Below are 26,148 nucleotides of genomic sequence, written 5' to 3'. Positions count from 1 at the left end.
CCCCCTTCAACCCTGCAAATGAATTCATCAACAGGCTCTGTTAATTCTCTCACCTGGTTTCCTATCCCCTAAATAGAAACCAGTGGCTTCCCTTTCCTTTGTAAAAAAAAAAAAAAAAAAAAAACAACTCGCATGGGCAGCCGGGGTTGCTCAGCGGTTAGCGCCGCCTTCAGCCCAAGGCCTGGCCCTGAAGACTCCCGGATGGAGTCCCATGTCGGGCTCCATGCAGGGAGCCTGCTTCTCCCTCTGCCTGTGTCTCTGCCTCTCTCTCTAATAAATAAAATCTTTAAGAAAAAAAAAAAGCATGTGTGGGTACCTGTCATTATCAACCATTTTTGCTTAAACTTACAGAAGGAAGGGAATCCTAGTGATCATTTATTTTTTTTTAATTTATTTATTTATTTTTATTTATGATAGTCACAGAGAGAGAGAGAGAGGGGCAGAGACACAGGCAGAGGGAGAAGCAGGCTCCATGCACCGGGAGCCCGTTGTGGGATTCGATCCCGGGTCTCCAGGATCGTGCCCTGGGCCAAATGCAGGCGCCAAACTGCTGCGCCACCCAGGGATCCCCTAGTGATCATTTAGACTGAAATTCTGCAGATAAGAAAACTTAAGTTTGGGCAGCCCGGGTGGCCCAGCAGTTTAGTGCTGCCTTTGGCCCAGAGCCTGACCCTGGAGTCCTGGGATCGAGTCCCACCTCGGGTTCTTCCACTTCTGCTTCAGAAGTAAGCAGAAGCATATAACTGGGTGTTCTATGTTGGCAAACTGGAAAAGAAAGAAGAAAGAAACGAAAAGAAAAGAAAAAAGGAAGAAAAAAGAAAAAAATAAGAAAAAAAGAAAAGGAAGAAAAGAAAAAAGAAAAAAGAAAAGAAAGAAAAGAAAAAAGAAAAGAAAAGAAAAGAAAAGAAAAGAAAAGAAAAGAAAAGAAAAGAAAGAAGGCAGGCTTCTCCTTCTGTCTCTCGTGAATAAATAAATAAAATCTTAAAAAAAAAAAAGAAAAGAAAAGAAAACTCAAGTTCCTAACGGAACCAGGGGGCAAAAAGAGCCACGTGTCTGCGTCCTTAGGGTCCTGCAATTCCCACAGCAGGCCAAGTGCTGCAAAGAACAAGCCGAAATGAACGTCTAATGTCGAATTGGATCTTTTTTTCCAGCCCCAGGGCCATGAGATGCGTACACACACAAAGTTGCAGAAAAAGGGAAGGGGGGGGAGGAGGAGGGCTCAGGTACAGGCAGGGCGGGCTCCCGAGCCGCCGGGCGAAGACGCCAGGTACCCCCAGGGATGCGGCGCTGGTTGGGGGGGGGGGGGAGCAGGAGGGGGGGGGATGGTGGGGGGGGGGGATGCTCTGGGAGCCGCGCTGCGCAGAGGCCAAAGGTCTCAGCAAATGAATGAAGGAGGGCTCGCAACGTGGAAGCCAGAGACACGTCAGCCCAGAGCGGGGCGGGGGCGGGGCGGCCCGAGGAGCGCAGCGGGCTGCGGCTGCACCCGCCCCCCGCCCCCCGCCCCGCGCCCCCCCGCGACCCGGGGACCCCAGCTCCGGCCACCGCGGCAGGTGCGGCCCAGGCGGGGACACCGAGGTGCAGGCGGCCGAGGGGCAGCCCGCGGGGACGCGGCGGAGGCCCCGGCGGGGGCTGCCCCGCGCGCCCGGACCCCCGACGACCGGCCGGGGCGGGGGAGGGCCGGGAGGGCGCGGGCCGGACCGACCCCGACCCCGACCGCGACCGCGACCGCGACCGCGACCCCGACCCGGGCGCCGCTGCCGCCTCCGGCTTCCAGCCCGCAGCCGCCGGCCTGCGCCCCGCCACCCACGGCCCTCGCCTCACCTCCCGGGCCGCCTCGGAGCAGCACGGCAGCGGGGAACGCCAGCAAGAGGAGCAGAAGCAGGCGCGGGAGGACCCTCATGGCGCGGCCGGTCCGGCGTCCGCTTGCCGCCCGCCAGCGCTCTCCGCGGCTCCGGCGGTAATGGCGTCACCCTTCATCCGGGCTCCGCGAGGGGGCGGGGCACGCACCACGCACGCGGCTCTCGCCACGCCCCCTCCCCGGCCGCGGAGCGTCGCCAACGTGGCCGCGGGGCTCGGAGGGGCGGGGGGCGGGGCCGCCCGCGAGTCACGTGACCGGCTGCCCCGCCCCCCGGGCTTCGGCTGTTCCCGCGAAGGGTCCGCCTCCCGCCGGAGACGCGGGCGCTGCACCTGCAGCTTGCTGCCTCGCGCTTCCCCGGTTCATTAGCACCCTACGCACTGATTGTATTTGTTTTTTTTTTAATTATTATTTTTTTTTAAAGATTTTATTTATTTATTCATCAGAGAGACACAGAGAGAGAGAGGCACAGACACAGGCAGAAGGAGAAGCAGGCTGCACGCAGGGAGCCCGACGTGGGACTCGACCCTGAGTCTCCAGGGTCACGCCCTGGGCCCAAGGCAGGTGCCAAACCGCCGAGCCACCCGAGCTGCCCTAGTGACTTTATTTGAATGACCATCCGCCTATAGTGCCCGGCGCGATGCTCTTTTTTTCTTTCTTTCTTTCCTTTTTTTTTTTTTTGTTATTTAAATTCAGTTTGCCAACATAGAACACCCAGTTATATCTGGGATCATCGGGCGCTGTAGCCTTTGTATGATTTTAACTAATAGTGATATAAGGGACACAAACTACCTGCTTTGAAAAGCAAAAATATGTTTTGCGATATGTGATTGTTTAAAAAAAAAAAAAAAACCCTAAAAGCATAAGAAGTAGCGGAAAATCTTGGCCTCTATCGGCCCACACCCTCACCCATAGTTAAATAGTGCCAGTGCTTAAATTCTCGACATTCCAGGATTATAAATCACCCAGAACAGTGCCTGGCATATGGTAAACATTTGGCAAATATAAAATAGAGGCGGCAAGGGCTGTTGAAGTTTAGGTTGCTATCAATACTTGGGTATTTCGTGCAATTAAACAGTGAATACCAACTACTATTGGGCTGGAGCAGTGTGAGATGTCGTAGGAATGGTGAAACGGGCTATCCTTTATCACATGCCTACTACTGTCAGTCACTATTTCTTAGAGCTGTGCTTTCATGCATGATTTCAGTGATCTCTAAAAATCGCTCTGAACTGGATATTATTTACTGAGAAGAAAACTGAGAAGCAGAAAGGTCATTTACCCAAGGCTGGTCAATGACAGAGGCAAGATTTGAACTTGGCAGTCTGATTCCAGATTCCTGCTCCAGGGCCTAGTACCATCCATCAGCTGCTCTGCTCCTGCGTTGGCTCAGCTCAAGGCCTCGTTGGCCTGGGGCCCCTGTGAAAGCAGCTTGTGGCCCATGTTGACTAAGTCTATCTGCTAAAATCACAACCTGACGGTGCTAGGCTGAAACAACTCAGCTCCACGTGGTTCCATCAGGCAGCCACTGCCACTGCCGTGCTGCTGTGAAAAAAGAAAAGTCACAGGCCCCAAACGGCATCACTCAGGCCACATCACCAAATCGGGACTTGATATGCAATTTAATTGCAGTTTCAACTGCCGCTAGAAATGGAGTCTTAACCAGTCAGTAATTTTCTGATCAGTGTCAATGAGGAACCTTGTCACATGGGCCCATCTCCAACCCCCAAAAGAAGGTAAGGTAATCAACCTAATAAGACAGCCTGTCCTTCCCCCCAAGGGGCAGGTGACTGTGCCTGAAACAATTCTTTCTTTTCTTTTACTAATAACTTCTTGTCCCCATCCTCCTTCCTATAAAAACTTTCCATTTCGAAGGATTCCTCCTTGGAGCTGCCCTCCACTTGCTAGATGGGCTGCTGCCCAATTCATGAATTACTTACTAAAGCTGATTAGATCTTCAGATTCACTTGATTCAGCTTTTTTTTTTTTTTTTTTTAACATGGCTAAGGTGGTACCCTCCCACTCTGCTACTGCCTCCACTTCTGTGCTCGCCTGCCAAAGTCGCCACTCTGCGCCAAAGCCACCAAGTTCACTGCCACTACTTTGGGGCTGAACTTTGCTGAGTACTCCCACTGGCAAAAGAAGACTCTCCCTCCCCAATTTTCTGTTTCTGGAGTTTCAAATCAGGCCTTTTCTGAGTTCCTGATATCTGACAGGTTTTTTTTTTTTTGAGAAACACAGCCTTCTATTTAACTTGCTGCTCTTCCTTTGTACCAGAAAGAATCCAATGTGAACCGTGTAAAAGAAGACACAGACATTAAACAGTACTCAAAATCACCTCTTCTTTCCTTTCTGAGCCAAGGATATCTCACTGACTCCCTTTCCTTCGGAGGACCGATTTCCAGTGAGGAGAATGCTCATTACAATTAAAACAAGATTCCTAGTAGGGCTGCCTCTCCAGTTCTCAGGACATGTCTAGATGTAGCCTGAGCCAGTAAAGATAATCCCATTTAGGCTTAACCTGGGACTGCCACACCAGGTATTAAATGATTACCTAGTGGGTTTTATTTGGGACCTGAATTTTAGATAACCAGCTACCAAATGCTTATCCGGGACACATAAAGTGTGCCTCTTCTGGATGTGACCGCTGTACAGAATTTAGGGAAAATAAAAATATACAAACAGAAAACAGACATATGTGACTATCCAATTGGTATAAAATATAAAAGGTAGTTGTCTGCGGATCAGGGAAGTAAAATATCCTGATCTTGGTGCTCACAAACCCTGTATTTATTATGATCTACATTCTCCCTATAATAAGCAGCTTTCCTTTGGTGCCCACCCAGAGCTCTCCCACTTAGTTGGTTCCAATCCTTGATTCATGGAATTAAGACTATACCACTAAGGTAAGGGGCACCATTGGCTCAATCAGTAGAGCATGTGACTCTTGATCTCAAAGTTGTGAGTTTGAGCCCTACGTTGGGTGTAAAGATTACTTAAACATAAAATCTTAAAAGAAAGAAAGAAAGAAAGAAAGAAAGAAAGAAAGAAAGAAAGGCACCTACTAATTTAGTTAGATCTTTCCAAATATTTCCCCATGTTCTCCCTGTCTCTTACCTCTGCACCTATCTCTCTAAAGATATTCATTTTCCTGGAATATACCACATTCTGGTTATCCTCATTCATATAGCAAATTCACCATTGACTTTCCGCTTTTGTCATTTTATTCCCTTGGAATTTGTAGAAGCCGGGCCTTTTCTCCCTCTGATTATTTAAGAGTTCTCTCAACATTGTTGGCAAATGGGATCGTTAAGCACCGTTTTTTGTTCAGTTATATTCCCCCAGATTACCACATAGCTAGGAACTTCCTCGTGTCTCTTAAACTTTTGCTCAACCGAAGCAAAAGCCCAAAGTGGGGCTTAACATCACTGCCTAATTTAAAATCACAATTCTCCAATCTTCTCTTCCCCACTTCTCCATTTCCTTCTCTCTGTTCTCAAGACTTCATTTTTTTTTTTTTAAGATTTATGTATTTATTCATGAGAGACACAGAAGGAGAGGCAGAGACACAGGCAGGGCGAGAAGCAGACTCCCTGCGGGGAGCCCGATGGGGGGACTCGACCCAGGACCCCGGGATCATGCCCTGGGCCAAAGGCAGAAGCTCAATCACTGAGCCACCCAGGTGCCCTCTCCTTCATTCTTAGCACTTGTTACCTCCTAAGACAATATATCGTTTATTATGTGTCCTCTCTTAAACATCTTGAAGCCAGGGATTTTTGTGCCTTTGAGTCAATGTTACAGAAGAGTACTCTGTGTGGTAACTCAGAAAATATATGTTGACTTTATTGTATTGTCACTGGTGACATTTTTTTCTCCACATATTTGCAACCTCAGTTTAATTGTAGGCTGAAGAGAAAATGGGAAAAAAAAAGTTGTGTTTATTACAATGCAAGCAAAGACTTAAGTGTTCTTTCATCTAGCAAGGGCTAAAAGACAAGAATTGGGTTTTTTGTGCTATAACTTTACCTCTGAAAGAAAATCCTCATGAAAAGAGGGCACTGCAGGATAAAGAAACAAAGTAAGGAAGACTTTCAAAGGAGTCCTGGCCCTCTAGCCAGACTCCTCACTTGGAAGGCGGTCCTGTATTCCCTCCCCAGCCCCCTGGGCACTCTTCCCATCTGGTTCCCTTTGCTGCACAATTCGCAGACCTCCCCAGCTCAGATTTCCTTGGAAAGAACTGATGGACAAAAGCACAATCACCTGATCACTGGACACAAAACCTGCCGCTTCCCTCCATCTGTACACTTAGGCTCTGCCCTCCTTTCTGTTACAATAAAAAATGTTTATAGGCTCATAAAGGGCATCCACCATTTGTGGTCTGCATCCTATCTCCTGCTCAAAAACGTGTGACTCTGAGAATAGCTCTTTCTTCTCCACCTCATAATAACTTTCTTACCTCTCCAATTCATCTTTCCCATCAACATACAGACATACTGTAATATTGCCCATCTTAAAAAACAAAACCCTCTGTCTCCAGAAATAGTCTCATTTCTCTGCTCTCTGACAAGGTAAAACTTCATTAATCTCACCTTTCAATTTTCTCCTCCACCTATTCCAAGTAGGCTTTTATTTTACCGCAAAAACATCTCCATCTTGCTAAATCCCAAAGTCCTCCTCAGAGCCCTGCCCCAGTCCTTCTTTCACACTTGTTCTAGGCTCAGAGACAACTTACTCTCCTAGTCTTCTTTCCATTTCACCGGCCCCTCCTCCTCTGCCTGGCCCCTAAAGGTAGGCTTGTTGGAATGGATATACCATGTAAGGCTGGAAAACTCACCAGCTCCCATTCTGCGAGAGGGCGTGGAGAACACTCAATCTACCAAAATGGTCCAGCCTCGCTGAGACCAATGGTGGGCTGTCCTCTGTAGCCCAGGCTGAAGGATAGAGATGCTATTACAGACTGGGGCTGGTTGCAATGAGGACCAGAGGATAAGAATGAAAGGAAGCCAGCTGGCACCGCTTAACCATCAGAAACAAGGTGGGCTCAGTTATCATCATGGCTTGCAAAGTCTGAACAAGAGCGAGGAATGGAGAACGGGAAGGAGGAGTAACCTGGAGAGAACCATGGCAATGGTTAATAAGATTAATAATATTACCCACCTTAGTGTTAATTTATACCATTAAAGACATTAAGAAAGATCAGAAGGAGGTAAGACAGTCACCCAGTAAAGTCACAATCCCCTCCTCAGCTGGGTCTGAGCTGGTTCTCAATTCCAGAGCCCAATAACTGAAGACAAGCCAGAGTGCTGAAAGCCCTGAAACACCTCAACAATTCAGTAGTGCATCCCCCATCCTTTTTCAATGGGACCTATGGACATTTAATCACAGTAATCATGCACTGAGAAAAAGGGAACACCGGCCTGTGGAGGATTATTGGACACTAGATTTGAACTGATTTTATGTCGAAGACCTAACTTGCCAACAGGGCCTCTTTTTAGAGTAGGAGTATAGGGGAGCCAGGCAATAAATGGAGTCTCAGCCTGGGTCCAGCCAACAGTGGGTCTTTCAGATTATCAGACCCACCCATGTCTGGTCCCTAAAAGTAAAGATAGAATGCACATACTTAGTGGTTGAAAGAACGGTTACATTGGTTCCTAGGGGACATGTCAAGAGTAATACATTGGGCATCTGGGTGGCTCAGTTAGCAAAGCATCCAATTCTTGGTTTCAGCTCAAGTCATGATCTCAGGGTTATTGAGATCGAGCCCCACGTCGGGCTCTGATCTCAGCACAGAGTATCTGCATGGGGTTCTCTCCCTCTCCTTCCATGTGTTATAGTTTAGAGAAGAGTGTGCTAAATACCTTTAGAAAGTCTCAAATAAAATAGAGGAAGGGCATCTGGCTGGCTCAGTTGGTGGAACGTGTGACTCTTGATCTTGCGGTTGTGAGTTTGAGCCCCACCTTGGGTGTAGAGATCACTTAAAAATAAGATCTTTAAACAAATAAATTGTGTTGTTTTCAGGTAAGGAGGAGGGTGAGATTTAAATTAGGCCTTGAAGGGTACAAAAGTGTCAAATATGAAGAACTTGTTGGTGGAAGTGAAGGAACGAAGTTTAGTTTAGTTAGGGCAGGGGAAGGGCATTCCTGGAAAAGTCACATGATAGGCAAAGGCATGCAAATAGTGTGGGGCTGAGCATGTAGATCAACAGATCAAGAGCATGTTTGTGGCTACAAACATCTATGGCTACAAACTGTGTCCTTAAGATATATTCAATAAATTAAAAAAAAAAGATATATTCAATAAATTGTAACACACACACACACACGTATACAATGCATGGAATATTATACAGCCTTTAAAAATGAGAGTGGCAAAAAAAAAATGAGAGTGGCATATTGAGACTGGCAATATGGAAGAGTATTCATCAGAAACACTAGGAATTGGGGGATCCCTGGGTGGCTCAGCAGTTTGGTGCCTGCCTTCGGCCCAGGGTGTGACCCTGGAGTCCCAGGATTGAGTCCCACATCGGGTTCCCTGCATTGGGGCCTGCTTCTCCCTCAGCCTGTGTCTCTGCCTCTTTCTCTGTGTCTCTCATAAATAAATAAATAAAATCTTTAAGAAAAAAAAAAAACACTAGGAATTGAGATGCCTGGTTGGTTAAGGTGATATGTGAAAGTGCTTTGTCAACTATAAACCATTTCCCAGAAGGGATAACGGGGTGTGAAAAGAGAGCAACAAAGATAGCTTTAAGAAGAGAAGAGGGGATCTCTGGGTGGCGCAGCGGTTTAGCGCCTGCCTTTGGCCCAGGGCGCGATCCTGGAGACCTGGGATCGAATCCCACGTCGGGCTCCCGGTGCATGGAACCTGCTTCTCCCTCTGCCTCTCTCTCTCTCTCTCTCTCTCTCTCTCTCTGTGTGATATGACTATCATAAGTAAATAAAAATTAAAAAAGAAGAGGATTGCAGGAAGAATTTTTTCTGGCGAGAGCAAGAATTCAGTGCAGAGTAAGAGGGGGGAGAGAATAAAAACAATTGATGGGGCAAGTCCTCAAGAAGATGCGATGGGTCAGAATCAGGGGAATGAGGAACCAGACGGGAAGGAGAAGAAAGTGGAGATAAAAACAGAAATTGTGAGCCGGAGAGGAAATTGTACGTCCTTGTCATATCCTGTGGTGAGAGCCAAAGCTTTGCCATGTGAAGGCAGAGGCTGTGCCTATTTCAAACCTTCACCTCCAGCCTCCTGCTGCAAGAAGAGAGGGAAGCTTTCAGCCACGAGCTTCCACCGACCATGGCACAGCCCTAGCTGCCCTGAGCATGCTTGTCCTGATTTCCTTTCTTCCAGATTCAACAGAGGAGGTGTCTCTGTGCTGGGGAATCGAGTCTTTCTTCCCCTGACACCTTGACTCATCAATTATCCCTGCTCTCCCCTCTATCTTCAGTCCCTTGAGTCTGGCTACTGGATCCTTCTCAGCCTGTATGCCACCGCTTATTAAATATCTCCTGGATGTTTCAAGGCAATCTCACACTCATCCTCTCTTTCCCTGCAAACCAGCTGCCCCATTGTGTTCTCTATTTCAGTTACGACAACACACCCAGAATCCTGCTAGGCTTCCCAGGCTCCTCTGTCTTCACCCCAACAGTGAACCAATTACCGAATCCTTTTCACTTTACCTCTGACATCAACCTGGCACGCCTATCTTCCTCTTCATTTTCACCACCGCTATTTTAGTTTCTGGGATCAGTTTTCCTCGCCTGGTGCATTGCAGCCGTATCTTAACAGGTGCTCCTGATTCTGGCATCACCTACCATCAAACCTACCCTTTACATCACTTTTCGGGTGATCTTTCAAAATATATATCTGACCACATCGCTCCTATACTTTAAATCTTTCAGGGCTTCTCATAAGGATACAGTTCAAAATTTTTGGGAAGGCATGCAATGCAATTCCTCATCATTTTTGTCTCCTGCCATAGGAAGAACGTAAGTTTTTGGTTCAGGGGATGTAACGCAGTGCCTATCAGGCCTCTGTGCTTTGAGTGTGCTGTGGCTCCTCCCTTCTGTCTGGGGGATACTCAGTCGGTGGTAGATCTGGCCCAGATATCATCCTCTCTGGAATATCTTCCCTGAGTTTCCCGTGCATAGTCCTGGGCCATTTCATCTTCATGTCTAGAGCACCCTAGACAGGTACACTGACACCCCCCTCCAGAACAGAGTTTATCTATCTCCCTCAGTAGGTTATATAGTCCTTGATGAACTTTGCCTGATTTTATATTGTGTCCTTGGCACCTAACACAGAGGTTGTCATATAGTTTATTGAAAGTCACCAAATGTTTATCGAAACAAGTATATGCTTAGACTCTGTGTTCTTGAGTCATGTACCAAGGAAGGCACACTACCTTCATTTTGAGACAACCTGCAGGTAAAAGATCATAAATGTCTAATAATACACATGGCAAATGTAGTGCTTATGCACATGCTCCTATTTGCAGACCACCTATTTTAATCTTTTCTTTCCAATCACTTCATGACAATTGTATGCAGCTTCCAGAACTGCATTAGCCATTTCTATGCTAATATTCATCTTTCTCCTACCATATGTTAATTTTCCCTCAAAAATCCCCCTAAAACTATTAGTAATAATATCTTTTTAAAACTTGAATCACTTCCAAAACTTTCAGTGCTTAATTTTCTGAAACACAACACTGTTATAGCTGCAACACACTGTGCATTTCTCATCGTTTGCCTTAAGCGATATTGCAACTTGTGGAATTTGAGAAATTAAATTTCCTGTTTCAAAATTCATGTAAGATTTGTCTTACAGAATTCCTCCGCAAAAATAACAACACTGGTACTTCCTAAAAGGCCAGATATAACTTCTTCATGTATTTTCATATTGTATTTATCTGAGTAATATAAATGCAAAACTAATTTCAGTGAACTGAAATAATTTCTTCCCTTCCAATAGTTGATTCAACAGCTACATCTCCATCCTGGCTCTGGGATTTATCAAAAGGATAATATGCATGTATGTACATTTGTTTTTCTTTTCGTTTCGTTTCTTTTCTTTTCTTTAAGATTTCATTTATTTATGAGAGAGAGAGAGAGAGAGAGCATGAATGGGGCAAGGAGGGGCCAAGGGAAAGGGAGAAAGAGAATCTCAAGCAGACTCCCTACTGAGCAAGGAGCCTGATGTGGGACTTGATCCTAAGATCTTGAGATCAGGCCCTGAGTCAAAGGCAGATGCTTAACCAACTGAGACACCCAGAAGCCCCTACATTTGTTTTTCTGATACATCTCACAAAATAAGCTGTCTCTGGTTCCTTTGTTTAAATTCAGAACTAGGGGAACCTGGGTGGCTCAGGGGTTGAGGGTCCTGCCTTTGGCTCAGGTCATGATCCTGAGGTCCTGGGATTGAGTCCTGCATTAGGCTCCCTCTGGGGAGCCTGCTCCTTCCTCTGCCTCTCTCATGAGTAAATAAATTAAATCTTAAAAAATATAAATTCAGAACTAGTTCCTCAAAACTGTGTTAAAGTAGAAATTATAAGGATTCCATCTCAGAAGACCAGTCCTCTCCTGTCATCTGGGGTTTAACTCCAAAGGACTTCAGAATTAGTGTCTTAATATTTGGTTGGTAATAGGAAGAGCCTGCCTGTTAAGAGAGGAAAAGGATGTCACACAGGACTTCAGAATTAGTGTCTCAATATTTGGTTGGTAATAGGAAGAGCCTGCCTATTAAGAGAGGAAAAGGATGTCACACAGGGGGAAACAAAAAGTTGAAATGACACACGTTACTATTTTTATGTGTCATTAAAGGCTTGATAATATGGAAGTGGTATTCTGTGTGAATGAACATTTGGACAAGAAGCCACTGCATTCCTCTGTTTATGCTAAAGTAGAATAGATTTTATTGTTCATGGGAATAAATTAGAAGAAAAATAATCACATTTTTTGGAATGTAAAATTTCATCATTTATACAGATTTTAATGTATCATTTGTATGATCAGCCTGGGTATTATACTTAATAATGACTCTGCTCCTGGATTGGTTGACAAAAAATGATTAGTGTTTAATATTCAGTCCTGTTTAATCTAAATAATTTCTATTTCTTCTAAAATATCTGGCATCTAAAAATGAAAAGAAAAAAACGTATCTAATTTTTAGGAAACACATTCAGTGACAGAGCAGCTGATTCTTGATTACATATGGAATTCTTGATTACATATACAATTATATTCCATAAACAGCTAATTCTTAAATACACATGGAAAAGGGGTACTGCATATAGATAGATGAACTTCACAGGCAATACCAATACTGTATTTTAATAAATATTTTTGTTTGTTTCAGTCTTTTTCCCATTAAGGAACATGACAAGGAACAAGGATGGTTGAGTTTCATCTTTCTTGGTCTGGTTGCCGGTGGACAGAATGAAGAAAAAGGAATAGAAGCAAGAATCTAAGGGGCACTTGGGGGCTCAGTTAGTCGTGTGTGTGCCTTTGGCTTGGGTTACGATCCCAAGGTCCTGAGATGGAGCCCTGTATCAGGCTCCCTGATTAGTGGGGAATCTGCTTCTGCCTCTGCTCCTCCCCTCTGCTCATACTCTCCCTCTGGCTGGCTCTCTCTCTGTGTCAAATAAATAAAATCTTAAAAAAAAAAAAAAAGAAGAATCTAAATAATTCATGAAGTTATTTACCAGCACAGTATAACTAAAAATCGGTAATATTAAGGTGTTCTCATAGCTCAACTATTAGAACAGCGGGGGCTCATATAGAGACATGGCCTTTGATTGTACCCCCTTTCCACAAAGCTATATATAAGCCATGGGTTTTCACGAATACATACCTTTGGCCCAGGGTGGGAATTAAGATTTATTATGATTTTTAAAGATTTTATTTATTTATTCATGAGAGACACAGAGAGATATAGGCAGAGGGAGAAGCAGGCCCCATGCAGGGAGTCCAATGAGGGACTGGATCTGGGGACTCCAGGATCATGCCCTGAACTAAAGGCAGACGCTTAACCGCTGAGCCACCCAGGCATCCCAGGATTTAGTATCAGTGGGAACTAGGAATTAGTAATTCCTTCTATTAGAAATTACTCCAGCATGGGTATTGGTCCTGGGTCCTGAGTCTGTCTGACACTTCTTCTTATTTTGTACCTATTATGGGATAGGTACTTGGAGATAACAAAATGAATATGAGGACATCCCTGCACTAAAAGGGTTCTAGTCAAGTCAAGGGACACATAAGCAGAGAAGAGTGATAACAAAATGTTGCAGGTGCTATTTTGTCAAAGGGTACAGTGTGGGCACCTGGTAGGAAGCTGGTCAGTTCCGTCTGGGAGACAGGGCAGGAGAGGCTTCATGGAAGAGCTGGAGCGTGAGCTGGCAGGGAGTTTGTGAGGTGGGAACTGAAGTTAGAGGACAAAAGGAGTTGAGAGAGAGCATTCATGGCAGGACATGGGCAATAACAGGAAGGCATAAAAATAGCAGAGCATGTTTGGAAAGTGGCAATTGCTTAGATATGGTTGGGTGTATTATGGTGAGGAGGAAGCAGTGAATGAGAAGACTGGATAGGAAGGTGAAGTCCAGGTCACAGAGGACCTTATATGCTGTGCTAGGGAGCTCAATCTGATCCAGAATGCAAGGGGGAACCATTGAAGGGTTGTATGTAGGGAAAGGGCATCATCCTATTTGCTTCTGAAAGATCACTGTCTACTCAGTGGAGGATGAAAGGAAGAGGCACCAAGCTGGAGGCAGAAACACCAAGTAGATGACCGTCATAGGCCAGATAAGAAGTGATGAGGGCCTGATATGAAGCAGTAGCTATAGGGATGAAGTGAAGAGGACCAGTGCAAGGACAACCTCAGAGGAAGGGCTTCCCTGTTATAGGACACAAATGATCAGAGGCTGAAAAGCCCTCGTCTGAGGACAGAAAGGAAAGCTAAGCTGAACATTCCTGAAATTTAATCTTGTGCTACTGTTGAGTTACAGGGAGATATAACATTCTTTATAATAATCATCAATATGACCTACCGTGGTCATGGACTTTGGATGATTTTCTAATCTTCCGGGTCTGTAGGAGACAGAAAGAGAATAATGTGGAAAAAACAAAAACAACAACAAAAAAACAAAAAACAAAAAAACGGTGGTGGCAGTGGCGGTGAGGAGGGCTAAAACGGTGAGTGAATCTAGTGAGCAAGTACACCATTATTTAAAATACTCTTGCCCTCACTTGCAAGGAGAAATTGCCACTTAGGATAGAACTCGGAGACCCTAAAAGATTAAGAGAAAGCTTTTCAGTGTGTAATATATGGATCAGTCTCATTGGAATTAAGTAAGTATATCGAACCACAGTCTTGTTATGCTTAACATTCTCAGGGATTTCTTTAGGATAAGTTTCTGGCTCCTTGAAAGTGATAAAGAACTAAAGGCAAAAAAGAAAAAAAAAAGACATCTGAAACCATTAATATGATGTACTTGCTTTTATCTCTTATTTCCCACTGTTTCCTCTACCGAAGACAATTGGTACCAGGAGCATCATAATTCTGAGACGGTGCAGAGGTAGTCTAAAGTGCATTGCCATTGTTGAATTTAAAGAGGAGCATGGGAAGCTTCAAGGATGGTGGCTGAAGGCTCCTGTAAGTCTCCGATTTTCTAAGAAACAGCCTTGATCAGCTGGAAAGGGTCTTGACAGCTCTTCTGCTCCAGCTCACCCCCTGGCTTCAAGGGCACTCTAAATCAATACAAATGGGCCTCAAAATCCCTGGTATAATAAGCTAAGTATAAATAAACAACTATCTGAATTAGTGAAATGTGTGAAATTTATATGCTAATTTTATTTTAAAATAATTCTGGGGAAAAAAATTCCACAGTTTCTATCAGAACTTGAAGAAGATTGATACTCAGGATTTTTTTTTTTTTTTTAAGATTTTATTTATTTACTTGAGAGAGAGAGAGAGAGAGAGAGAGAGCATGCACAAACACAGAGGAGAGGGTCAGAGGGAGATGTGGGGCTCAATCCTGGGACCCTGGGATCACGACCTGAGCCACCCAGGCGCCCCCATACTCAGTTTAAATTAGCAGTTACTGAACATCTGTAATATGCCAGGCATCAGATTCTTTCATATTAGGGAAAAAAAAAATGTAGTTAACCAATCGCTTTGCAAATACTAGTGTAAATCTGCTAAGGAATTACATGTTTTACATGTTTGCTAAGGGGTTTTACACTAGTATTTGCAAAGCGATTGGTTAACTACAATTTTTGTATTGCAACTGGTACGCTGAACATTCACGACTCATGACGTAGTCAAAGTGCAACTTTAACGTCTGCCTCCCATTTCTACTTTAGACTTTCTTCATTCAGGGGAGCGTTTTCTTTGCCCTTGGCTGAATATGCAGCAGGCCCACTGAAGTTTTTTTGCTTACTCTAAGATAAGGTCACAGTCCTCACTGTGAGGCATGCACACAATCTCAATTCAGTAAGCAGGATGTCTAGTCTTAAAATTAATAAATCCTTTAATCATCATTCAAAAGTAGGATTCCTTGTCCCCCTTCTCCCCTGAGCTAGGCTTTGTAGTTGGTGGATGCCACCTGCTACTGGAGGTCAATTTCTGCTCTCTTTGTTCTCTACCTTCTCCATTTGCAAGAGGAGGGCGAAGTAAGGTGATAGGACATTTTTACTTGGCTTGGTGGCTTCAGAGTCTCTGGGTTTAGAAAGCAGCTAAGCTGATTCTTTCTTTGTGGAGCTTGCCACGGCTAGAGACCTCCCCCTACAGCTCTCCCTGACTGAGGCAGATGCACCTCTCTTCTAGTGGCCACTCAATACCTTCATAAGCCCCCAAGAATCTGGCATTCCCTTCTAGCCTCTTGCTGCTGGTGTCCCTCCAGGCAGTTTCAGGCAGAGCCCAAAATAACTCAGCTCCCTCCTGCCTGGGTCTTCACAAACTATCACACACATGTTTTGTCCTGGTGACAAGCTCAGAAAGAGCAGGCCACCCCAACAGCCTCGCTCTGGGGCTGCCACGCTTGCTTTAGTTTTCTCAGGCATGGTGCGTCACTGATCCCCTGTTTTCCAACTTTTAGGAAATGCATATCAAAGCTCTCCAGGTGATCTTCTGGAAACCCCCTTGCCAGGATTTAGATAAAAGAGGTAGAACTGGGGCACCTGGTGGCTCAATCAGTTAGGCGTCTGCCTTTTGCTCAGGTCCTGATCCCAGGGTTCTGGGATAGAGCCTCACATCGGGCTCCCTGCTTAGTGAACAGTTGGCTTCTTGCTCTCCTGCTGCCCCTCCCCTGCTTGTGTGAGCTCTCTCTCTCTCAAATAAACTGAAAAAAAAAAAAAAAAGAAAAAGAAAAAAGGAGGTAGAATTACTTGGGGGTGATGGGAATTCACAACATGATGGATTCAAAGAAATTTCTTCTCCAGTCTTCCCTATTCTCCACACTTTTTATATATTGGATCTGGCCAAGAGATATGAGTCATGAAACAGGTTCTTTGAATTTTCTTTCAGAAACGCTGCACATGGGGGAAAACTCACTCTTACTTTAAGAACTGGCTGTTTTATTAACACCAGGGACTAGGCCAGGAAGGATCTCATTTTAACATCCTACTATGGTCTTAACCCCATAGGGTTGTGCATATACCTTGTAACACCAAATCTACAGAAATAAAGGATCATAAGTTTAACATTAGTGTAGAAAATATGGTCATAAAATACATATGTAAGCTCTTTTGCTGTAGACAAAATCTTAGCTCCTAATCTTTATAGAATCTTCCTTAGAGGTGACTGTAAATTCCACGAGAATAGGTAATCTGGCTTTCCAATTCAACTTCTACAAAAATCATTTATCAAACTACTATCTAATGCTAGCCAAAATGCTAAGGACTTGCATACAGTTCATCTTAAGAGAAGGAAAAAAGGTTTTTTACTGTATTATTTATATACTTATGTTTTAAAGTTAAAGACATTTTTAGAAAAAAAAAAAGAAAAGAAAAACTTAACTTGGTTTTCTTGCTCTCTCTCTGGGCCTCCTAATTAAATCTTGCAAATGTTTATTTCTCTCTTCTAAACTGAAGGGGAAAACAATTGAATTTTATGACTCAAATTGACTTTCCTAAACTAATATTTTGTTGGACTCACTGGAGGATTTGAGAAGATGAATATAAATGGCAAATCTAGCTTTTGGTGTCTCATCCATCTACCTCACCATACGACCATTTGGGATTCTTTGCTGGCAACTCAGTAATTTAATCAATTTCTCCCTTTAGAGGTTCCAGTAGTGAGGAGGGAAAGTAGATAGTAGTAAAAACCTATAAAGTGACAGTTTGATGATGTTCTATTCATTTACACAGACAGTGGGTAGATAACTGATCCCTTTACACAGGAAACTCAACATAATCCGGGGGGGGGGTAATATGTTAAAAACACAGCCCCTGAACTGTGAACTGCTGTAACATGAGGAAATATGTAATAGTGTCATAGGAAGGATCACAGCACTCAGGTGTTTGTTAAAAATTTACTTGTGTTCTGCTTTTATGGCTTCTAGCAAGAGAGATACCAGCAGGTTTCCTTCTTGCCTCTAGGAGGGCAAATTTAATTAAAATAGTCTCTTCCCAAACTCACTTTCCCATCCAGGGACAGTTTATTACTTTCCTGCCGCGGCTGTAACAAATTGCTACAAACTTGGTGGATTGGAACAACACACATTTATTTGGGAGGTCAGAAGTCTGAGATCCGATGCACTGGGCTAAAATCAAGGTGTCACCAAGGACCTGCTCCCTCCGGAGGCTCAGGACTATTCTTTGGCTTGCTTTTTCCATCATCTCTGGCTGCTGTCCTAATTCCTTGGTTCCTGGCTTGTCAGCACATCGCCTTTTCAGCCTGCTTCCTGGCTTGATCACATTGCCTTCTTATAACAATTGTGACTGCATTTAGGGTTTCCCCAAATAATCCAGGATAATCTTACCATCTCGAGATCCTTAATTTAATCACATCTGCAAAGTCTCTTTTGTCAAATAAGGACACATTCATAAGTCCCAGGGAACTGGATTTGGATATCTTTGGGAAGCCATTATTCAGCCTACCATAGAGATAGGAAGTGCTCTTCTTGCAGGAGTCATAACCTCAAATGCCTATGGAAGAGTCGGGCAAGTATGTGAAATGAGTAAAGTCAGCTAAAGAAGATTTGGGCAAACCAGCGAGCATATACTTCAAATGTAGAGGCCACTTTTAGACAACAGGCTTGAGAAATGGAAACCTGACTAAAGCAAAAGGACTCAGCCTGCCATCCCCCAGGCTGTATAGAGATAGGCCCATCTGGCAACCCACCTTGAAACATCCATAAGCCCTAGCTGACCAATGGGTTACATGCAACCAGGCACAACCAAAGATGGGAAAATTTCAAATGTCCCATACGTCACGGTTCCTCTTTAGATACAGACCCCACCCATTGCCTCCTGGCAGATAGTCTCTGCTTTGCTGTCCTGCCCGCTGCTCCTTTGCTGTGTATTCTATTGAATTTATTGAATAAACTTCTGCCTCCAGTGAATTCTTTCACTGCTTGGGCGCCCCAGCTTCTGCTGGATAGGGTTACCCCACATTTGGGGGCTCCTATCTGATGGGGAGAGACACCACACCTACTCCCGGCCTAAAGGACAGAGTTACTACTTGGCTCTTGCCTGATGTTGCCATGTGGGAATGTTGCAGCAATGATGGCAGATCTTAATTTTATTTTATTTTTTTATTTTTATTTTTTTAAAGATCTTATTTATTTATTTATTCATGAGAGACAGAGAAAGGCAGAGACACAGGCAGAAGGAGAAGCAGGCTCCACACATGGAGCCTGACATGGGACTCAATCCCACGTCTCCAGGATCAGGCCCCGGGCCGAAGACAGCGCTAAGCCACTGAGCCACCTGGGCTGCCCCCAGATCTTAATTTTAAAGAGGAGATGGAAATCTAAAATTGTACAGGAGATCTTCCTTTTTAAGCATTGACAATATTTCAAAAATACTTTAAGCATTATTATACGGACCAAACAAAACACAACTGCCTCAGGAGATAAGACGTGTAGGGTGTCATTCTGAAACCTCAGCGTTATTGTCCAGAGATATGAGGCTTTTGTTTTCAAAGGTTAAGGAGGAGACATTGTCCAATCCAGGAGGAGATGACAATATTAAATAGATCCTTTATTCCCAAACAGTTTTAATCTATTATTTTGTCCCTTCTCAGAGTTCTTTTAACTAGTCTATGGTCCTTTTGAATTTCCATATGAATTTCGGGATCCGCTTGTCAATTTGTTTTAAAAACCTGTTGGAATTTTTATTGGGACTACATTGAATCTAGAGATCAGCTTGAGGAAAAATGAAATCTTACAATATCAAGTCTGAAGAGCCATGAAAAGGTGTATTTCTCCATTTATCTAGGACTTCTTTATGCTTCTATAATGTTGTATACTTTTCACATTTTTTTGTCAAATTTATCCTATGTAATTCGTATTTTCAGTGCTTTTAGAAATGTTTTTTAAAAGTTTACATTTCTGAGTGGCCACTGCTAGTACACAGAAATACAACTGATTTTCATATATTGATCTTGTGTCCTACAACTTTGTTAATCTCTTAATAGCCTTAGTAGCTTTTTGTAGATTTCATCAGATTTTCTACACAGATGATCATGTCATTTAAAAATTCATTCATTTTTGCTTTTTCATTTCCAACTTGAACGTCTTTTCCTTCTAATTGCACTGGGCTGAACTTCCTGTCCAATGTGAATAGAAGTCTTATTTCTGATCTAAAAAAAGTATTCAGTCTCTCCTCATTAAGTATGATTTTAATAGTATTTTTTCTATGGATGCTCTTCATCATATTGAATGAGTTCCCTTCTATTCCTAGTTTGTTTGGAGTTTGTATCAGGAATGGATTTTGTGAAATGTTTTTTTCTGTCAGATGATCACATGCTTTTTCCTTCTTTCTTTTTTAGTATGTTGTCTTACATTAATAGAATTACTTAACAGAGCTGACTCCCCCTTTTTTAGCCATATAAGGTAGCATTTACAGGTTTCAGGGTTTAGGACATGGATATCTTCTAGGGACCCATTTTTTTCTATCTGCCACAATTATTGTTCTGCCATTTACTTTTACCTCCCTTTTGCTCACGCCAATTTTTTTCATCAAAAAAGAAAAAACAGAAGTCAAAGAAATACAATGAATTTGCCTATAAATAGAGCAGTATTGATGCTCTTTTAATGTGCTATATATTTAAATGTGGCTATTTTGTTGGAGTTACAAATTTTGTTTCATTTATTTATTATTTTTTTAAAAGATTTTATTTATTTACTCATGAGAGACACAGAGAGAGAGGCAGAGACATAGGCAGAGGGAGAAGGAGCCTCCCTGCGGGGAACCCAATGGGGGACTCGATCCTTGTGACCTGAGCCAAAGGCAGATGCTCAATCACTGAGCCACCCAGGCATTACAAGTTTTAAAAGGTAAACAATTGTTCACCTTATTCTCTGGGATCAAGGTGTATAAACCATGGAGATATATATATATATATATATATATATATATATATATATATATATATATTTTTTTTTTTTTTTTTAATTTAACAGAGAAAGTACGAGCAGGGAGAGGGGTGGGATAGAGGGACAGGGAGAAGCAGAGTCCCCACCAAGCAGGGAGTCTGACTAGGGGCTCAATCCCAGGACCCTGGGATCATGACCTGAGCCAAAGGCAGACCGTTAACTGACTGAGCCACTCAGGTGCCCCCCACGGATTTTTTAAAAGATGTTATTTATTTGGAGGGGGGCAGTGAGAGAGGCAGAGAGAGAGAGAATCTCAAGTAGACACTGTGCTGAGAACAGAGCCTGATGCCAGGCTCCATATCATGACCCTGACATCATGACCTGAGCCAAAACTAAGAGTCAGACACTTAACCAACTGAGCCACCCAGGCACCCCAAACCATGGATTTTAATAGTATGTTCAAGCCAAGCAAATATTGTTGAACACCCTATACTCAGACTATGATGGAATGAGGAAGAAAGGTTGTGGATTTTCACTCTTGAGTTTTCTGTGACTTCTGATTTGGTTTTGCATGGAAAAACATTTATAGGGACTTCACATGGGTAGAAACCACAGTTGCTGTGAAAGGGCTGGAAATGTTACCTGTGAATGCAGTGTTGTCTGTAGGAGAGAGAGCATTGGAGGTATTTTTCTAGGACTCAGCGGGTAGTCTATGGATGATGGTAAATGGTGAATATATTACTGAAAAGGATACTGACAAGTGTCCTCAAAGTCTGTAGACTACAGTCCATGATGAATAGGCAATGAAATGGAAGATCACTCAGAATAACAAGGCAGCATGGCTGGAAAAGATGGAAGGCCAGGACAGTAAACGAACTGAGACTTTTTTTATTACAACTTTCTACCTACTACTCCATGGATATTTTATAGTGCCCCACTTACTTAGGTATTCTTTAATCTTCCAGTAAGGACAAAAATTTCTTCTTAAAGTTCAGGCATTTTTTTTTTTTTTGGTAGGGAACTTTGTTTGCTATTATAATAGTTTTATAAATTGCATTAATTTACAGCGTGTTGCTCTTGTACACGCTGTTCAATTGACTTTGGAAGTTTTTCTTGTAATTATCAATTTTGCTAACATCATTTATAAATACCCATAATTTATCTGTAGATTATTTTGGATTTTCTGTATAGGCAATTATATCATTGGACAATAATGACAACTTTGTTACTTTCATACTAATCTTTATGATTTTTCTTCCTTTTTTCTTATGGCACTGGTGAGGACTGCTAGCATATTGCTAAATAGAATTGGCAACAACCATTATTAATCTTGTTCCTGGGATCCCTGGGTGGTGCAGTGGTTTAGCGCCTGCCTTTGGCCCAGGGCGCGATCCTGGAGACCAGGGATCGAATCCCACGTCAGGCTCCCGGTGCATGGAGCCTGCTTCTCCCTCTGCCTATGTCTCTGCCTCTTTCTCTCTCTCTCTCTCTCTCTCTCTGTGACTATCATAAATAAATAAAAATTTAAAAAAGATTAATCTTGTTCCTGATTTTTAGATGAAATACTTGGAGTGTTTCAGTTGGTTATTATATTGGCTTCGGTTTTTTTGGAGGGAGGAGATGGGAACATAACCTTCTTAGTCAAAAAGTATATTCTCTTGCATTTTTGTCATGAGCTCTACAAAAAAAAAATTATATTGTTGTAGAATTCCTGAACCTATTGAAATGGTATTTTTCTCCTATAATCAGTTAATGCGGTAGACTTCATTAATACTTTCTCTTTTTTTTAAGATTTTATATATTTGAGAGAGAGAGAGAGAGAGAGAGAGCACATGCACACAAGCAGGCGAGTGGCAGGCAGACAGAGAGGGAGAAGCAGGCTCCCTGCTGAGCAGGGAACCCGACTGGCAATCGATCCCAGGACTCCAGGATCATGACCTGAACCGAAGGCAGATGCCCAACCGACTGAGCTACCCAGGGGCCCGTATTAATAGACTTTCTAATGTTGAAACTTTCATTGCTGTGACAAATTCAATTTGCTCAGGATGCACTGTTTTTTTTCATTGCTGGGCTCAGTTGGTTCATAATTTTTGTTTAGAATTTTTGCATCTATATTTATGATGTAATTAGCTTATCATTTATGTCTCAGGCTGTCCTTATCTGGTTTTAATGTTAAGATTATATTATTTTTCAATCTTCTGAAAGAATTTGCTTAAGATCGGGTTTATCTGTTTAGTAAATGCTTGGGAACACTCATCCATAAAATCACTGGGTTTACTATTTTTGCGAAAAAAATTCAAACAACTGCTTTAATATGTCTAATAATTCAGATTTTCTTTCTTCCCTGAGTCAATTAAAAAAAATTTTTTTTTCTAGGGATGTCTGGGTGGGTCAGTTGGCATCATTCAGCTCAGGTCATGAGATCAAGCCCCATGTTAGGTTCTGTGCTTAGCAGGGAGTCACTTGAGATTCTCTCTCTCCTTCCCTCTTTGCCCCTCTTTCCCCAAAATAAATAAATAAAATCTTTTTTAAAAAATTTAAAATATTTTTCCTACAAACTTTCCATTTCACTTAATTTTTCGAAGTCACTGGTATAAAGCTTTTTATTATCTCTCCTTAATCTCTGCTGGACCTGTTGTCATTTTGCCATTTTCATTTTAAAGTTTTCAATAGTAGTCTTATTGTCAGTAAATGATTTGGTTTTGTCTAAAATTTCTGTATCTCATCTGCATTTCTCCAAGAATGCAAGTAGATAAAACAATCTAGGTTGTACTGCTTCTTATCAGCACTTTGCAGATAGTATTCCACTCTCTTCTAGCTTTTGTTGCTGCTGTCAACAGAAGAGCTGTCAGTGAAACTGGCTTTCGTTTTCAGACATCGTCATTTCTCTAAGCCTGGTTTTAAGATCCCCTCTTATCTAATATTCTTCAGTTTCACATTGCCAGGTTTCATTGCCTTGGTTTCTTATATTTATCCTGCTCAGATTTGTAGAGCTCCTGAAACTGGAGTCTCAAGTTGTATTAATTCTGCAAAATCCTCCGTAGTTCATTCTCCACTATTCTATTCTCTTTCTTTAAAGTTCCAGATGTCTTGGGAGCCTGGGTGGTTCAGTAGTTGAGCATCTGCCTTCGGTTCAGGTGGTGATCCCGGGTCCTGGGATCAAGTCCCGCATCAGGCTCCCCGCAGGGAGCCTACTTCTCCCTCTGCCTATGTCTCTGCCTCTCTCTGTCTCTCTCATGAATAAAAAAAATCTTTTAAAAAATAAAATTCCAGGTATTTTGGTTTTTCTACTCTGAGCACTGTTTCGCTTGATCTTTATATGTGTCTGTGTGATACTGTGTATCAATTTTTTCTATAGTTCACCAATTCTTTATTGTGTGACCAACCTGCTGTCTATTCTGTTCATTGAGTATATATTACATATGTATGCATTTCTGTGACACAGAGGAACTGGAAAAAGCGTCATGTTAGATGTGGTCATGGAAGGCCTTCTTGGGGAGGTGACATTTGAACAGAGACTAAAGGTTGAGAAGGACAAAATGTCAGCCTGGGGAAAAACATTCCAGGCAGGAGAAAGAGCTAGAATGAATGCCTTGAGAAAGGGAAGTCTTGCCAAGTTCTAGGAGCTAAAAGGAATAATGAGGTTAAGGAGAGCCCAAGCTGAGGCAAGAGAGACAGTACAAGATAAGATTACATAGGGTTTTAGAAGCTGAAGTGAAGAGTCTGCATTTATATTAAGTGCAGAGGAGAGGCTACTCAGGGGTTAAAACACTTTAAAATACTGCGATCTGATTTGTAGTTTTTAAAATAATTTTTAGAGAGTTATAAATGATGTAACATTTTATATTAGTTTTCAGATGTACAATGTTTCAGTATTTGTAAATATTGTGAAATGATCACCACAGTATGTGTCTAGTTACCATTTGTTACCAAACAGTTACACTAACACTTTTTTCTTGTGATGAAAAATCTTAAGATTTACTCTTAGCAACTTTCAAGTATGCAACACTATTATTAGCTATAGTCACTATGCTGTATATTACATTCCCCTGACTTATTTTATAACTTGAAGGGTGTACCTTTTGATCTCCTTTACCATTTCACTGAATTCCCCCAGCCCCCCACCAACCACTAATCTGTTTTCTGTATCTATGAACTTGTTTTTTTAGATTCCACCTAGAAGTGAGATCAGATGGTATTTGCCTTTCTCTCTCTGACTCATTTCATTTAGCATTATACCCTCAAGGTCCATCCACATTGTCACGAATGGTAGAATTTTTTGTTTCCATGGCTGAATAATATTCCACTGCATATATATACCATGTTTGCTTTATCCATTCATTCATTGATGGATACTGAGATTGTTTCCATATATTGTCTATTGTAAATAATGCTGCAATGAACATGGAGATGCATATATCTTTTCAAGATAGTTTTCATTTTCTTCAAATAAATACCCAGAAATAGAAGTGCTGAATCATATGGTAGTTGTATTTTTAATTTTTTGAGGAACCTCCATACTGTTTTCCATAGTGACTGCACCAATTTCCATTACTGCCAACAGTGCACATCTCCACATCTTAGCCAATACTTGTTACCTCTAGTCTTGCGAATAAAAGCCATTCTACTAAGTGTGGGGTGATTTCTCATTGTGGTTTTGATTTGCATTTCTGTGATGATTAGTGATGTGAGCACCTTTTCATGTACCTGTTGGCCATCTGTATGTTGAACTGGGATATATTTGTGAGAGGATCCACCTCTCACCATGATGTTGTCACAGATGTCATGGAGATTAGGGTAGAGATAATAAGTCTAAAATTTCACAGAAGTGTTCCTGAACCAGGAGTGTATGCAGCAGGAAATTCTACATCTGAAACTGATCTGGCTACAGGTGTTACAGAGAAAGCGGTGTTTGGGAGAGAGATGCATGATGACTGAATTTCTGCAGCATTTTGGAAAAGCTGCCTTACTTAGACTGGGAAGAAAGTGAATGCACCTTGGGATCCCTGGGTGGCTCAGCGGTTAAGTGCCTGCCTTGGGCCCAGGGCGCGATCCTGGAGTCCCGGGATGGAGTCCCACATTGGGCTTTCCGCATGGAGCCTGCTTCTCCCTCTGCCTGTGTCTCTGCCTCTCTCTCTCTGTCTCTCATGAATAAATAAATAAAAAGTCCTTAAAAAAAAAGTGAACACACCTCTAAGGAAAGGGCATTTGAGTGGGGATTTGAAGGACAGTAGGAGATAACTGGGGTGAGGGTAGTCTGAGCATTCCAGGTGGATCTGCCTATGCAAATGCCATGAGGCAAAAGGGAATATGACACATTTGAAAAGCTATAATATCTCCAGTGTGCTATAATATCTCCAGTGTGGCTGAAACCAAGGCAGGGGAATGGTGAGATGAGATTGGAAAGGCAGGCAGAAACCAGATCTTGAAGAAATTTGTAGGTCATGTTAAGGATTTTTGCCTTTATGTAAAAGTGATGGTTTGTTCCCCACCCCTCTTTTTCCCCTTCCCATATGTTCACCTGTTTTGTTTCTTCAATTCCACATGCAAGTGAAATCATATGGAAACAAACCATAAGAGACTCTTAACGATAGAGAACAAACTGAGGGTGGATGGGGGAAGTAGGTGGGGGCTGGGCTAAATGGATGATGGACATTAAGGAGGCCACTTACTCTGATGACACACAGTTACGTATAACTGGGTCTTATATGTAAGTGAAGAACCACCACATTCTACTCCTGAAACCGCTGTTGTACTGTATGCTAATTAA

At 42.6% G+C, this 26,148-nt stretch overlaps 1 protein-coding gene and 1 long non-coding RNA gene across 7 annotated transcripts in view; one reads left to right on the top strand and one right to left on the bottom strand.

The window, feature by feature from the left end:
* The window catches only part of SSR1 (signal sequence receptor subunit 1), a 38,762-nt gene extending 36,775 nt beyond the window's left edge, over nt 1–1,987 (bottom strand). For 3 of the 5 annotated variants that reach the window (XR_013373731.1, XR_013373730.1, XM_077886083.1), the window contains exon 1: nt 1,822–1,987. Coding sequence is in view for 3 of the 5 variants with exons in the window: in XM_077886083.1 (XP_077742209.1) it covers nt 1,822–1,900 (79 nt within the window). In the remaining 2 variants the exon portion in view is untranslated. The remainder of the gene's footprint in view (nt 1–1,821) is intronic. The other 2 variants (XM_077886084.1, XM_077886086.1) reach the window with 2 other exon arrangements.
* Nucleotides 1,210–14,977, top strand: LOC144306637 (uncharacterized). Of its 2 annotated transcripts, XR_013373733.1 has the most exons (6): nt 1,210–1,267; nt 2,302–2,415; nt 3,065–3,591; nt 9,745–9,831; nt 10,817–10,876; nt 12,200–14,977. It is a non-coding gene; the product is annotated as an uncharacterized LOC144306637 (long non-coding RNA). The 2 variants fall into 2 exon arrangements; XR_013373732.1 differs by lacking the exon at nt 9,745–9,831.
* The last annotated feature ends 11,171 nt before the right edge of the window (nt 14,978–26,148 follow it).

This window comes from Canis aureus, chromosome 37 (assembly GCF_053574225.1).
Source record: "Canis aureus isolate CA01 chromosome 37, VMU_Caureus_v.1.0, whole genome shotgun sequence".
In the NCBI taxonomy this organism is placed as follows: domain Eukaryota; kingdom Metazoa; phylum Chordata; class Mammalia; order Carnivora; family Canidae; genus Canis; species Canis aureus.
The sequence above is the reverse complement of the archived record's forward strand: the minus strand, read 5'-3'. Positions and strand labels throughout refer to the sequence as shown.